The 15549-nt window shown below is 33.8% G+C and overlaps 3 protein-coding genes across 4 annotated transcripts; 1 reads left to right on the forward strand and 2 right to left on the reverse strand.

The window, feature by feature from the left end:
• Positions 1-146: 146 nt before the first annotated feature.
• On the reverse strand, positions 147-5194 carry LOC123213965 (elongation factor Ts, mitochondrial). 2 transcript variants are annotated; one of them, XM_044633620.1, is made up of 9 exons: positions 5059-5194; positions 4402-4747; positions 4094-4266; positions 3860-3949; positions 3187-3361; positions 2788-2972; positions 2028-2153; positions 1532-1620; positions 147-488 (listed from the first exon to the last, which is right to left on the reverse strand). In XM_044633620.1, exons 2-9 carry the CDS (start codon positions 4718-4720, stop codon positions 452-454), a joined length of 1194 nt encoding a protein of 397 aa, XP_044489555.1. In that variant the 5' UTR covers positions 4721-4747; positions 5059-5194; the 3' UTR covers positions 147-451. The 2 variants fall into 2 exon arrangements, with proteins under 2 accessions (XP_044489555.1, XP_044489556.1); XM_044633621.1 differs by having other exon boundaries at positions 5055-5194.
• A 3030-nt stretch (positions 5195-8224) lies between these two features.
• Positions 8225-9002, forward strand: LOC123212682 (zinc-finger homeodomain protein 1-like). Its single transcript, XM_044631816.1, has one exon. It carries the CDS (start codon positions 8309-8311, stop codon positions 8831-8833), a length of 525 nt encoding a protein of 174 aa, XP_044487751.1. The 5' UTR covers positions 8225-8308; the 3' UTR covers positions 8834-9002.
• A 43-nt stretch (positions 9003-9045) lies between these two features.
• On the reverse strand, positions 9046-14150 carry LOC123212681 (zinc finger transcription factor YY1). The gene is made up of 6 exons (XM_044631815.1): positions 13878-14150; positions 13170-13228; positions 12109-12308; positions 11094-11183; positions 10349-10492; positions 9046-9752 (listed from the first exon to the last, which is right to left on the reverse strand). Exons 1-6 carry the CDS (start codon positions 13961-13963, stop codon positions 9222-9224), a joined length of 1110 nt encoding a protein of 369 aa, XP_044487750.1. The 5' UTR covers positions 13964-14150; the 3' UTR covers positions 9046-9221.
• Positions 14151-15549: the final 1399 nt, after the last annotated feature.

The raw sequence follows: 15549 nt of genomic DNA on the forward strand, positions 1-15549 counted from the left end.
GAGTGTAGGTGTTAAAAGAAACAGAAAAGCAGTAAAATTGCTAACACGCCAAGAAAATTAGGGGGGAAGGTATGACTTCATGCTCAACAGTCCAATACAGAAACTGATATCTCAGATTTGTCAACTTCAATTAGCAGTCTTATGCGTAAACAAACTGCTACAAGCAATAATAGTTTTATTATTTTTCACTGGGGGCAAAATTCAGTCAATAAGGACAATGAGAAGTGTTCAGTATCAGTAATACACAATTGCATCCATCAACTTAAAAAACAAAAAAAAAAAGGCTCTTTTGGGCATTAAGTAACATGAGGGAGCGTACGGAAACATACTAAGATCACCCAAAGATGCAAGAAGGATAAAAGAGCCTCTCTGATGTGACATCTAAAGAGTAAAATCTTATCTTTGTGAGTTTTCACATATTTAGGGCCGGTATCATCTCATACTATGCTGCTCAAGCCACAGGTTCATCTGAACTGGCAACCTCTAGCCTACAAAATTAGAACAGATCAATAACATCTTGACTGACAGCGTCAGCCACAGGCTGAGAAATTATGAGCTCAGCTACAGAAGCCCACCGCGCACCAAAAAGGAATAGTATGTGAGAAAGAGAAAATATCACAGTAATCACAAACAAATAGATAAACACGTATGCCTCCAACTGTTTTTTAAGTCAACTAAAGGACCCATCAAATTTTGTGACAATGTCAGAGATGAAAGACAACATAAATCTGCTTCTTGAATTAAAGTAAATCAGTGACACAATCTGTTTAACCTGAATGTACAACGCTTAAGTTGAATGAATAAATTCAGAGTAAGGGCAAGGGAAAGAAAAGGAACAGACTTTCGAAATTCTTTTCTGCTTAATCTTATAATACTAACCAAATCAAACTACTATTTTTTCAGAAAGAAAAAAAAGATCTCTACCAGAACTTCCCCATTTTTAGGTTCCTTGAAACAACTGTGCCAAGCAAAATGAGAAAAAAAAAATAACAGGGACAGAGAGAGAGAGAACATCAGTTAGCAAGCTTTATGAAGTTAAAAGCTTTTTTCATCACATGCAATGAGATGTATAAGAGTGCTGATGTAAAGTAAAATGCCCAAAGACCTTATAAACCGCAAAAATGTTCAAACTTTTGAGAGGACTTCATTGAATGGCCGAAGGATTAGAAGTACAAATGAAAAAGAAATATAAAAATAAAAAAAGAACTAATTAAGAATTGCTACCCTTTCTTGGGAAACAACCTTCGTCACTCATAATATTATAGCATCACAAAAGAAAATATTGACTAGAAAAATACAATAATAAGAAGAATTTATGTTGGTTTACTGAAAAACTTTATGAGGATTATGCTAAAGTCCTGGAAAAGACGGCCACCCTGACCAAGGTTTCAAGTTGGTGGGTAAGTTTAAGTATGGAGAGGAAAAGCTTTATATTGAAGCCTTGCCTTTGGAAAAACAGATACCAGAGAACATAATGTGTTCAAGAAAATTTAGAAAGAAACAATGAATGTGCAGAACCAGTTGACTCTACCTCTGAATTCCCTCTCCTACTTCCACTCTGAAAAAATTCCCAACCGTCACAGGTGAGCCTACTTCCTTGGATAGATTATCCAAAAGTGTCTGCAAGACATAGTGTAGAATAAATTATCATGCACATTTCATAAATCATACAAAAAAAGACAGAAAAAAAATGTGTGCCTCGAACCACCATGTGTGTAGATATAAGAGCATATAATTCTACCCACATATTGCCCGCATATTTGCAAGCACAGTGGGACCATTTAGGCAAATACACAGTACAGCACCAGATGCTATATCAGTATATCTCTTGAGTAATATGGAACTTGAAGACCAGTATGCAGAAAATAAATTAGATTTCCATAGGGTCTTGCAAATGTCATGCTAATCGAAGTATTCAACCATCTACATATTTACTTGAATTTTGAATCCAAAAACACAAAAACAACTAAAGTTGGGCTACGACTTTGACCACGTTGAAGTCTAATATACAAGGTAAGCTTATCTACCTTTATATTTAAAGTATCATTCATGATAAACTTTTGCTCCAGAAGAACAACTTCTTCATAGTATTTACGCAAACGACCTTCTACCATTTTTTCTACAGCCATCTGAGACTTTCCCGTACTTTCTGCCTGACAAACAAGACCAAGTCAATAATTTAAAATTTTGAAAAACATAAAATGAATTTGCTTAACTAGTAGTGAGATAATTATGTAGACAGAGAAATAATCATTCCTAGCAAGAAGTTAATGACTCCACTAAGCTACAAACTGAATAAGAATATAACCACTTCTCAATCAAATTAGCCCTTTCAGGTCAACATCTGTTTAATGGATACTTTTAACATTATACCAAAGCCATATTGTTTAGGAATTTAGATTGGAATCCTTGATTTTTCCCGAACACAAAACCACCATAGATAAATCCCCTTGGCAACTCTTTTTGTTTGGGTGCTATATAAATTTCATAGTCACTTCTAATGAATGAATTCATACCTATCACCTTGCCATCACCCATATCAATATCCCCTTCAGCTAGGCTCATTTAATGTATCCATTTTCTTCTCCATTTAAAAACGAAAAGGAATGGAGAGGAAAGAAAGAAGGACAACTAATCAACGTGAGATTATCATACATCCATTTATACCTCAGTAAATTGAACTGAGCATATGATGTCTAAAAAGTCTTATATAATTAAAAAGAATACAGATCTAACAAACAATAGAATAGGAAACATTATCAAGCCTGCTAATAGATGTTTAACTACCTGAGATTTGAGAACCTCTCGTTCATTCTCTAATGCATCAGAAGACACTGAATCTTTTGCCAAGAATAATGGCTTTGCAGCAACTACATGCATTGCTAATTCTGATCCAACACGCTGTAAAGGATCCAGCAGACACTTTTCATCCTCTATTTTAAGAGAAACAAGTCCAGCTATACGACCCAAACCTAAATTCAGATCAAACAGTAGCAGTTAAGGCCAAAGCAAATTCTTCATTGGCTCAATGCTGTTCTCTTGGAAAACGCTGGTGATTGTCATGAAGATAGTATCTTAAAATACAGGACAATTCAAATTTTAAGGTCTAAGTCTGTGTCATTACGTGTTATCTATCAAGAAAAGAGATGAAAGCAATTTTGTTTCCTTCTTATTTTTTAAATGCACCTGGTTGAGAGCTTGTGTGGAGGTAGGTTGAAATGACCCCTGGTAAAGATGCAGACATTAGAACACCCCTTCTCAGTTTTACATTCTCCCCCATCATTGCAGCCACTTCAGTAATTGCATTCTGAACAGTTGTTTCTCCACTTATTTTTGGATGCTTGAGATTCAATTGTAAACCCTGGTAGGTAAAATAATAAAAAATTTACTTACATCAGGTTTTAGAGAATTATTAAAAAAGATAGTAGTTATTTTCTGACCAATCATTATTTGCAAATGAATAGATGAATCTAAATCAAGGAATATGATTGAAAATAGAAAATGTTATCATGCACATGAATATGGCCAAGCCACAAGCTCATGAACCTTAAGGCAACTTTAACAAACTTGAAGCATTTAATCAGTTTACTAAATTCCAACAGAATCATATCTATTGTACATGCAGCCTATTCTCCTAAATTTAATGCAAGGAATATGCTAATCAGCTAAGGTCCTCAAAACAAGATTGTTATTGCTAATCAGATTCAAGGATGAAGTACAGCTCTAGATAAGGTCCTCTAAATGTGTTTTATCATGTTATAAAGGAAATTCCGTATATTATAGAAGACTAAATAACATATCAGCATTAGTTAGATAAACAAAAATAATTATCAATATGAAAAGAATCAGATTCAGTTACCTCCAAGTACTCAGGTCCAACAGTATAGACCCCAGAAGCCTGCTGCAAAACATTTTCAGCCAATAATGCTTGTTTTGCCAGAGATAAGGCCTACGAAAAAGTTAACACAGAAAGCATAAGCATAGAATTTTAAGAAATGAAATTCAATTAAAAATTCTTTGAGTCCATCAGTCCAAGCTAGTCAACTCAAAAAATAAGGGGCAAATGACAAGAAAATGGTCAACACACACTAACCAAGTACTGAAATATCTCATTCCTGGCAACAAAATCAGTCTCACAGTTAAGTTCAATTACAGCAGCTTTGCCCTCACTTTGTGCTAAAGCAAGTAAACCCTCAGTAGCAGTTCGGGATGACTTTTTTGATGCTAGAACTTTCCCTCTTTTCCTCAACTCCTTCTGTGCTTCCTCTAATAAAATCATTTGATCACCAATTTTAGCACTTCAAACAAAAACAAACCGAAAAAACTCAAAACCCAACAGAGAAAGAGGGAGAGAACTGAGTCATCTTTAAAAGATTAAGTTACTGCTATAGGACTTATTACCAATGTTCCAATTGCAATCAACAAGAGCTAACTTGACATCCTTTATGGGAGCACTAGTTCGTTCTCTTAATTGCCTAATGAGATTCATTTGCCCTGATGCTGCAGGAGCTTGATCACTGAACTGTCTTGAAATTGATAAAAATGCAACTGTTGGGTTGGCATATCTGATCGAAAATAAGTCCTTGATTTCTGTAGACTTTGATATGGGAGTCCAATGGCTTGCCCAAGTAGAGTTTCCATGTGTATGGTAACCGGCAGTGCTAATTTGGTTGTAAAGAAACATCTTAAGTGGTCGTTTTGCAATTCTAAAAAGAGCCATCTGCTTACTTTACAGTCTACTGATAACCTATATTGTAAGAAAAAAAAGGAATAAGTAAATAATAAATAAGAAAAAGAAATACTAGGGTTTAACAGTTTTAGAGAAACTTGACGACAGAAAATTATGAAATAATAAATAAACCACTTTCCTGTTCTGTATACATAAAGAATAAAAAAAAAAGTATTCTGAAAAAGGCCAACAGAAATATCAAGGATAAGCCGAAACTTGCAGCTGAAACTCGTATGAATCGCCGCCATTGATCACGGCAAAAACAACCAAAAAAATCAAAAGACCAAATAAATTTAGGCTATTCGAGGGAAAATAACTAAATTACCTACCTGTAGAGCGAACGTAAATTCCTTGAAATTGGAAATAATTGATTGATTTGTGAGAAATTTTAGACGAGTGCAGTTTATGAAAACTTTGTAAACTTAGGGTTTAAGGGTTTTGTAAGAAGTTGCAGTAGCATAGTACAAGATTAGAGGAGATATTGAATTGTTCCGGCTTTAAATTCCGGCCTACGTAAAAGCCCAATAGCAACCCAGCCCATTTCGTCACAGTAACGATAAATAAGAGGCCGAAGGACTATGTCCCACCAAAACTATGTTGAATTCTCAAAATTCCTCTCATTAACTATGGAAATACTATTTATTCACCCATGATATGTTAAATTTAACAGAACTCTAACCTCTGAAAATTTAATCTCATTTTCCCCCATAAAAGTTTAAAAATTAACATTTTTTTCTTAAGTCAAGTTTGAAAATATCACATTCCCCCCCTAGGGTTTAGTTTCCAAACCCCTTCATTTTCTCTAAAGCCATCACCGGCTGTCTCTCTCTCCCGACAGTTTCTCTTCCACTGACAGCCCGTCTCAACTCCATTCCAACGCATCCAGCGTCGAGAGACATCGTCTAGGAAGACGATTTTTAAATTTAGGAGAGAAAAGTTAGTTTTTTAAATTTAGGGGGGGAAATGAAATTATATTTAAGTTTATTTTTAGGCCAAACGACTATTTCACACCCAAGGTTTGATGTTTTCTCAAGTTTCCACCCTTTAACTATAGAAACACCAAACACCCACCCATGACCGGTTAGATTTAACAAAACTCTAACGGTGGTAAGGGTAAAATCGTCATTTTCACTATAATATTAAAAATAAACTAAAATAAAATCTAATTTTGCCCCCTAAACTTTAAAAACTAAAATTTCCCCCAGTCTAAGTTTTAAAAAATGGCAGTTTCACCCTAGGGTTTGGTTTTGAAATCTCCGACGACCGTTCCGGCTCCATTGCTGACGGTCTCTCCCTCCCGAAGCAGCCTCTCCTTCCAACGAATGTTTTCCTCCCATTTGGAGGCTCGATTGGCTTCGTCTTTGCGTTGGAAGACGAAGAACTTCGTCGGGGAAGACGAAGTTCTTCGTCTTCCTAGGGGAAGACAAAGTCGTCGTCTTCGTCTGGGAAGATGGTCGTCTTCCCAGAGGTCTTCTTCTAGGAAGACGACAGTCGCCCAAAGCGAAGATGAAGCCGATCGAGCCTCCAAATGGGAGGAAAGCATTCGCCGAAAGGAGAGGTTGCTTCGGGAGGGAGAGGTCATCGGCAATGGAGCCGGAACGGTCGTCGGAGATTTCAAAACCAAACCCTAAGGTGAAACTGTCATTTTTTAAAACTTAGGCTGAGGGAAAATTTTAGTTTTTAAAGTTTAGGGGGGCAAAAAGAGATAAAATTTTCAGGCGTTAGGGTTTTGCTAAATCTAACGGGTCATGGGTGGGTGTTTGGTGTTTCCATAGTTAAAAAGAGACATTTAAGAAAACATCAAACCTTGGGTGGGAAATAGTCATTTGGCCTTATTTTTAATATTAAATATAAAATGATGATTTTACCTTTACTACTATTAATTTTAACTGTTTATGGGTAGCTAAATGGTATTTTCATAGTTAACGAGGGAAACTTTGAGAATTTAACATAGTTTGGGTGGGAAATAGTCATTTGGCCTAAATAAGAACTAAAAAGAAACAAAAAGTATCCAAGTGCCATATTCCTTTTTATCGAAATTAATTAAAATAATTTTATTTTATTGAGATTAAACTGGATTAACAAACACTTTATAAATTATACAGATATAATTATGTAACCCACATCAACCTTAACCATGAAAATTGCTTATTAATTATATTAAGATATAATTTGTGTAAAAACTACTTATTTGTTCAAAAATGATAGATTTTCTGTGTTAAAAACTGTAGGGTTTGGGATAAAATTTCGAATTTTGATTAGTATATCGAATAATTGCCATGGTAACTTCCCGACACTCTAAACTCAATGATTGAACCTGGCCAGCATGATGAAGCTAAGAGAAAACTCATGCTGAAGAAGAGTTTAACGATCTTGTTGCAGCTAGTGGAGCGTCTAAACAAGTTGAACATCCATGGAGGAACTTGTTGAAAAGAAAGTATAGGCCTCATCTCACCATGGCAATATTAATTCCCTTCTTTCAACAATTCACGGGGATTAACGTGATTATGTTTTATGCTCCCGTTTTGTTCAACACAATTGGGTTGTGGTGATTTGCACTTGTATTTATGTGATGGGATTTGCATGGTCTTAGTGTCCTCTTGGTTGGTTGGTTCCAGGTGAAATCTTCCCACTTGAGATTCGATCGGCAGTTCTGAGTATCAATGTTTCAGTCAACATGTTCACATTTTTGGTAGCTCAAACCTTCTTAACGATGTTTTATCACATGAAATTTGGCAATGGATCATCGATGATGCTGCTTCCCATTGTCACTTTTGTGGCTGCTTCATGGTCATATCTTCGCCTTGGAGGCGGGAGTGAATGCAGACAGGTGAGAGGTTAATTAGAAGATAATCGTCGAAGAAGGAAAGAAAAAAAAAGATCATTTTTCAAACTTTAGACGTGAAGAAATTATTAAATTTTTAACTTTTTATATATTTATATATAAACTCACTGGCTTTGTTGCTTTCATGCATCTCCAGCGGCAATTCATGAGAAGGCAGCCTTGACTTAAAAGAGATAGCAGCCGTGTGCTTGAGAATAATGTATTATCTGTTGATCACTGTACCATTTGTACATGCTTTAACATGGGCAATCTTCATTCTTTTAGAAATCCTTTCTCAAGGACTACTAGTTTTACATAAAATACTCTAGTAATTTCAAATCGGAAAATAATATATATAACTATTTTTAAAGAATATATATATTCGGTTAATCATTTATATAAAATCATTTTAATAAGTTAATATAATAGACATGTATACTAACATATTATATCAAAATACGTAAAATGTTTTATTATTTTGTTAGTATGGTTGTTTGACACTATAATTGTTCTAATTTTATTATTTGTGCCCTTGATTAGAATAATATAGAAATTATTGATATTTTTAGTTTTAATTTTCATATGTGAACATTATACTTCACACCCAATTCCAAATGGCGACTCTCTCAGCACTTCAACACAAATTAAGGAGCCTTTTCACTCCCTAAACACAATTTAACATCTCTAAAACACCCCATTTCAATCTCTCGCTCTCTTTCGTGGCAGGAGCTAAAAATGATCATAATTTTATCAGCATGCCTCAACCCAATCATGGCGTCCAATGGGCTGAGCCAGCAGGAGCAAGTTACAGCGAATGTAGACGCAACCATGCAGCCGCTATGGGCTGCTACGCAACTGATTGCTGTGGAGAATTTCTCAGAGCCGGCATAGATGGAACTAGTGATGCTTTTCTCTGCGCCGCCTGCGGTTGCCACCGTAGCTTCCATAGAAAAGAGATGCTAAACAACCCACATTATTCGCTTCCAGCGCTTCATAATGAACTTACTGGTGGTGGGTTCAATAGAGAAAAGAAAATGAAGCTGAAGAAGAAGACGAAGTGGACAAAGCTTAACCCTGAACAGAAGGATAAAATGAAGAGATTTGCAAATAAGTTAGGATGGAGGCCGCAGAAGCATGATGAAGAAGTTGAACAGTTTTGTGACGAAGTGGGAATCAGCCGGAAGATCTTTAAAGTTTGGCTCTGTAACAACAGACGCCGCACGGAGGGAAGCTGTGTGGTTACTAAAGAGCAGAGTCATCAGGATGTAGAAGAAGATTAAACGGCTCTCAGAGGGTTAGCTTTTTGTGGTTTTGTTCATTTGTTTTTGTTTTTGTTTTTCTTTGGCTGTTTCTTTCTGCTCTTTGTTGTAACTGAAGTAATCTAGCACCATTAAGTTTTGAATAATATAGCCATGCCTGTAAATAGACAACTTTTGTTTCCATCTTTAATTAATATGAAATAAATGAGGTAAATATAACCCCATCAGAGACATGGAGAAAGAATAATACATTACAATATTATTAGAGCTTAGAGGTTTACTTGTATTCAATCAGAAAATGGGTAGGTGACTTGGACTACTGATAAAAAGCTAAAAAGAAAAGACTAGGGATAATTTGTTTATCAGAGTTACATACAGAACTACTTTGCCAAGGTGCAGGAAAATATCTTCAATCTTCCTCTTCAGTCTCCTCATCGTCATCTTCATTAGTTTGGCCGTATCTATAGCCATCCTCAACATTATCACGGTCTTCTTCGGTTTCTTCACTATCTTCTTCCTCAAAAGTTTCTTCTTTAATAGGCCATGACTTTCTCACAACACTCAAAGTTGCAGGAGATGGACTTGAACCTTTGCGCCGTGTGATCTTCGAAGGAGGCATCTTCAGGTTTGGTTTTGCCCGGCTTTGTTTCTGAGCTTTGCTGCTCCCACGCTTTCCAGTATAGGCATCTTGATCACTAGCTTCATCCATTTCATTATCAGCATTATGCGCAGCATTCTCATCCAATGCATGGCCAGGATGCTCTCTCTTTAAATGGAGTTTAAGCTTGTATTCATGGATGTAAGCCTTCTCACACCCTTCATAAGGACAAGCGTAAGGGCGGTCAGATGATGCAGAGCCATAAACTGCCGCAGAAATCTTGGGAGTTTTTGTTATCCTCTCAGGAGGTGTAGCATATTTCGGGGCATCCACTGCCCCATTCTGCCAAATAAAGGTGCAACTAGGAATCAGATCTAACAGCTCAGTTAAAACAATATACACAAGTGCTCTTTACATTCATTAACACTGTCTATAAAGGAGAGGATTCACAGTAAAACACCAATTGTGTCGGCCCTAACATAATTCAATCCGTATATCAGATTCATGCCGAGTCAATACACAATCAGGTTTATAATGAAGACAATCCAGCACAATGAGCAGGATAATATTCCAGAAATCAACAAATGACAACACACAATTTCTTCTGTGACTTCTGGTGAATACATCAACCTATTACATGTAGAAATTCCAGTATGGAACAATTACTGTGCAATGAATTGAATTCCCCTAGAATTTATATACTCTACTGTAGGACATCTACAACCTACAAGAGATAAGGTGGCAAAAAATTCTTCTAAGAAATGACTGATATTTTCTAGTTGTTCCCATCAAAGTTCTAACTAAATATCAATAACTCATATATATTATGATAGAATTATATGATTTTCCAAGAAAAAAATTAACTTGTATTTCAAAATAGAAATTCACAAACCAGAAAAAAAATATATAGAGAAACTAACAGATTTAGTACTGCAGACCTTTTCATGGTGAGATGAAATGTGATTCTTTAACTTGTATTCATGAGCATATCTCTTTCCACAATCTGGGTATGGACAGATATGATAATTTTCTTGTGAATGTGTTTTCATGTGTGACCTCAGGTTGAAATCCAAGGAGAATGCCTGCAATACCAAATTTTCCTAAGTTATAACACAGAGTGTAAGCTCGTAAACAAGCACACTAACATGCTCAAACATTGAAAAGAATATCTGGAAAAAAAAAAAAGAAGGTAATTTGAGCGTCAGGTCTGATGCATAAAAAATGCAAAACAAAAGCATGAATCTTGTATACAAGATTCAATTAAATCACCCTATCATTTGCCAACTAGATTCTCACTGTTCATTCTCAATCAAATGCATTCAGGTCCCTTTGAACCTTAATGATGCCTCTCAATTCAGTACATAAATTTTATAATTTCTGCATTTGCAACAAGAATATATAACAAAATATCATTAAAGAAGGTCAACACCAACAAAACAGAACAATTTTCTAAATTCGAAGACCAAAATGTGAACATGCTTTGAGTAATTTTTTGCCCAAACACAGAACAGAGAGAAAAAAATTTATATAATGGCATCGCAAGAAATGATTCAGGCCACAAAAAGCATCATTTTTTCATATCTTCTGGAACTAACATGTTCTTACATAACAGAACCAAGAGAAAATAAGAACAGGCTTAGGGAAAATATGATAAAAATTGCGAGAACTGGTTAGACTGATCACCTTACCACAACCTTCATGAGGGCAAACAAAGTCTCTTTCTCCTGTATGAATGAGAAAGTGTCTTTTCAATTTTGAACTATCCAAAAATTTCTGCAGTATAAGCAAAAACTACTTTCAGACACTTTTACATAAGACCTTAAAGAAGGTTATTAATAAATAATATTCAGGAAGAAAAACAAATTGAATGTAGTGATGAAACATGAGGCACAACATTTGCCATAACATATTGCGATGTGTATAAACAGAGTGCAGATCCATTGGGCTCAATTCCAACCAAAAGTCCCCTGATTTCTCACTTATAATTATGAACGTTTAATTGGCAATTGTTTATGCGTGGATTGGCTACCAGGCGGGAGCCTTTCATTTCTGGAAAAAAAAAAAAATAGTTGCAACATGACAAATAGTTTGCAACATGGCCAGTATTCTGGCTCAGTGCAGTCGAGATCAGGACAACTTAATTTCTTGACTATGAAATAGAAACAAATGTTTTTTCAATAGCTAGTATGAAGTAGGGAGAACCTTTATATTCAATAGCTAGTGGTACTCACATGGTTTTTCAATAGATACATGAAATCAATTAAAAAAATGTATTTACTCTCAGTGGCTACTAGGTAATCAAACTGAAGCCTGATTTCTTCAAACTATCACAGCAGGTTTGTCTAATCCTAGAGACCAGGAAAAGATAGAGAGATGTCCTAAACATCATGCATCCATAATAACACGTCTATACTATATAGCATCAGATCAAATCAACATGGAACGATGAACTAACATTATAATTCTAACACTAAATGCAAAGATTTTTTTTTTTTTTTTTTGCAAATTACATAGACCAGGAAAAAAAATCCATGAACATAGTTTAAAAATAATATAAATGCACAAACATGTAAGTGTCTTCAAGTCTAGATTTTTTATAGTTTCATGTTTGACAGAATATCAATGTCACTCACATCTGTCTTTAACATAATCGTGCGAGTAACAATAAAACCCAAAGGAACAACGTTAGAAGTTTTACCTTTCCACAATTCTCATAGTGACAAATATATTGTCTCTCCCCATGGATGTGTGAATGCTTTCTCAATGCACCAGCATCAATGAAGGTCTTGCCACAGCCTTCATAGCTGCAAAGGAATAGAACTTCAGTTGTAGGTTCTGGTTCTGGCTCTGGAGCCTCTGGATCCTTTGCCTTCTCTTTCAAGGCCCTTAAAGTGTTCTCTAAACACAAGGAAAAAGGGGGAAATAATTACGAAAAAAATCAAATTACAGATCTCTATGAGAAAAACTATCACAAATGACCCTTCATGAGCTCACCCTCTTACACCTCCTCCACATGCAGCCACAAATTCTCATAAAAATAAAAAAATTAGACGACTAAGCATAGAATGATTAATTTATAATTCAACAATTGAACAGGTCAGATGGTGCATAACACTCAAAGAAAAGAACAAACAGCAACAAAATTCTAGAACTTAGAAAGTAATAGAAAATACATAAGCAGTCACAATAGAATTGTGCAAACCATCCTATTGACTAGCTATTAAAAACGATGTTAGGGCCTCACTGCAGTTTGAGAAAACAAATTTTACAGGTAGCCAACCATTGGAAAAAGTTTAAATTGGTACCATAAACAGAGAACTTTACCTTATCACATGTTGCAAAGTTGCAAAACATCCAAAGAAGAGAGCAGAAAGGAATATGAATGGATAGAAAATTATTCTTCAAGTATGGAAAACCATTATGGAGAGTTAAAGATGAATTAAAACACAGTTTTTGATCCAGTAAATATATGTGCTTTTTTTTTATTGGAACATTCATATAAATAAATATCTTTGTCTCCATTATGAATCTGATTCTCAAAATTTTCAGTTCCTGGCACATCCTAAACATAAAGAAACATATTTCAATATCTAAAACTCCAAGCTGAATTAGCCTATTGAGAATCCACAAGCTTGAGTTTTCCTTACATCTTAATTTGCAAAATACAAAATTCAAATACTTTAACATATTTTATGCTTAAAAATTCATTTGTATTTTCAACTTCGAGCATAAAGAATCAAAGCAAGTGTAATCACTTACCATTTACCCATCTATAAAGCTGGCACTTCCCACCAGTGGCCACAACATCTTGGGGCACCCTACAAAGTCAACATTTTTCAAAATATTATATAAAAAGTTTGACCTTTAATTTTGAAAATTTCGTGAAAATAAACACAAGTGAAATAATTAAGCACAACACTTATTTAAAATCAGGAACGAAACCCCCAAACAAAAAGTGAAATTTTAGAAAGAACCAAAAAAAGGACAGTGGGAATTCACCAAAAAAAAAATCAATCTTTTTTTTTTTTTCATAAAATCTGATAAAAAACATTCCTTCGGTAACCATGTAACACTAAAAGGGCTTTAATTATACAATAGTGAACGAAGTCCAGACACAGAAACCGAAAATTCGCCCTAATGAAGAAGGAAGGCAGGAATTAAATCCAATATTTTTCATAAATCTAAGCAAAAACATCCCTTTAAAGTAATGCAACACTTATAGGATCATAACAATACAACAACGGAGAGCAAAACCCAGATACAAAAGGCCAAAATTTTCCAGAATAAAGAGATGTGCAGTGGCGAAATTCACCGGAAATTCCATAGTTTCATAAAATTAAACCAAAAAAAAATTCTTTTAAGTAATGCAACACTATAAGGATCATAAATACACAACAATAATGAAGGAAACCCAGAAACAAAAAGTGAAATTGGCAAGAATAAAGAGATGGCAAGGGTGAAACTTACCATTCTTTATACCATTTAACAGCGGGAGCTTTGGATTTGAGAATGGGGCGTCGTTCGAAGAAACTGTGAGTGTATTGAGCGTCCATTGCTCTGCAATTTTATTAGTTTCTTGAATTAAAGACGTAGATTTCTTTAGAGTAGGGTTTGGAATTAGGGTTTGAAGAAAGAGAGAATTTGGAAAGAAAAAAAGCTTAGAGACTTTTAAGCGAAACTGTTCATGTCGAGCTCAGAGAGAAGCTGTTCAACTATTACGCGACTGTTCGGTATTAGTTCCGCAGCATTACGAATTTATAATTTTATAATTTCCCTAAATGGTTTTAAGCTTTCGATAATTTGCATATTCATTTATGTATTTTTTTAATTAAAATAAATCCAAACAGTTGATGTATTTTAATATCTTAAATTTAATATTAAAATTATATTTATATAATTTAATATATAAATAATATTATGTTATATAATTTAATAATTTTAAATTAAAAATAATATAATATTTAATTATATAATAATATATTATATTAAATAATATAAAAATATATATTTATAATATTATTCTAAATTTAAAGTTTTATGATAAAAAATTTGTTAGACTTAATTAAAATAATTTTATTTTATTGGAATTAAATTATATTAAATAACATTTTATAGATTATACAGATGTAGACAATATCTCAAATTAAAACATGTTTTAATTTTACCCTGAAAATTTTATCCTCTTGCGCACTTTTTCATGCAAAATTTTATCTAAAATTTAACTAAAACAAAATATAAATTAACTAGAAATTTGTTTGTTAAATGATGAAAATTATTTATTAGTTATATTAGAATATGATTTATGTATAAAAATTATTTATTTTTATATGAAAATAATATATTTTTTTGTTGGTAAAAAGTTTGTGATTTATGATAAAAAAATTGTAATTTTAATTAGTATATTAAATAATTTTTAAAATAAAATTAGTTCTTAAACTATAAAAAATTTATTTTTGGTTTATTCATTAATCAATTGATTGGTTGAAATAATGATTTTAACAGGAAATGATATAATTTTTTCTTAATGATTTGTCTCTAATTAAACGTGAAAACCACCGTTGACAAGCGGGGTGCATATAATATGTAATCTTTTTTTTGTTATGACCGAAGATTTCGTTCGTATTTATTGAATAAATAAATTCAGAATATAATGACTAGATAACTATTACATCAAATAAATCAAAGTTTGACAAATATAATAAAAATTTAAATATTAAAAAAATATTTTATTAACTCTTATATCCATACAGGGTGTAAATTAATATTTATCAAATGCTTAATTATTGCTCATTGTTAAATGAATCAGAGAGCTAATTATTAGGCGGGGGGGTGGGTGTGCCAGCTGAGGGGCAAATGAACATTTATCACATGTTTAGTTATCATTCATTTTTATGAATTGTGACTATCGTGATGACTTTATTTAGTGATATGGGGTATCCCTTGTAGTGAGTGAGACCTGTAAATGGCCTAGTTGATCTGATAAAGTCTTCCACAAGCATATTGCAGTACCATGTCAAACCAGAAAACTCATCGTCTCTTTTACAGTTCTTGCCCTCTGTCAATCTAACTAACGTCACCTTTATCTTGCTAATAATATCTATTAAAATACATTTTATAAATGCTTATATAACCTATTTAT

Source organism: Mangifera indica, chromosome 4, assembly GCF_011075055.1.
Source record: "Mangifera indica cultivar Alphonso chromosome 4, CATAS_Mindica_2.1, whole genome shotgun sequence".
NCBI lineage: Eukaryota > Viridiplantae > Streptophyta > Magnoliopsida > Sapindales > Anacardiaceae > Mangifera > Mangifera indica.

Bases quoted from the DNA above. Each gene is read 5' to 3' on its own strand.
- LOC123213965 (XM_044633620.1), bottom strand. From the start codon at position 4,720: ATGGCTCTTTTTAGAATTGCAAAACGACCACTTAAGATGTTTCTTTAC. The intron at 2,154-2,787 runs GTAGTTAAACAT...CTTGTTTGTCAG, and splicing joins GAGAGGTTCTCAAATCTCAG to GCAGAAAGTACGGGAAAGTC. The intron at 1,621-2,027 runs GTAGATAAGCTT...TATGTCTTGCAG, and splicing joins ATGATACTTTAAATATAAAG to ACACTTTTGGATAATCTATC.
- LOC123212682 (XM_044631816.1), top strand. From the start codon at position 8,309: ATGCCTCAACCCAATCATGGCGTCCAATGGGCTGAGCCAGCAGGAGCA.
- LOC123212681 (XM_044631815.1), bottom strand. From the start codon at position 13,963: ATGGACGCTCAATACACTCACAGTTTCTTCGAACGACGCCCCATTCTC. The intron at 13,229-13,877 runs GTAAGTTTCACC...TTGACTTTGTAG, and splicing joins GTTAAATGGTATAAAGAATG to GGTGCCCCAAGATGTTGTGG. The intron at 10,493-11,093 runs GTGATCAGTCTA...TTGGTATTGCAG, and splicing joins CTCATGAAGGTTGTGGTAAG to GCATTCTCCTTGGATTTCAA.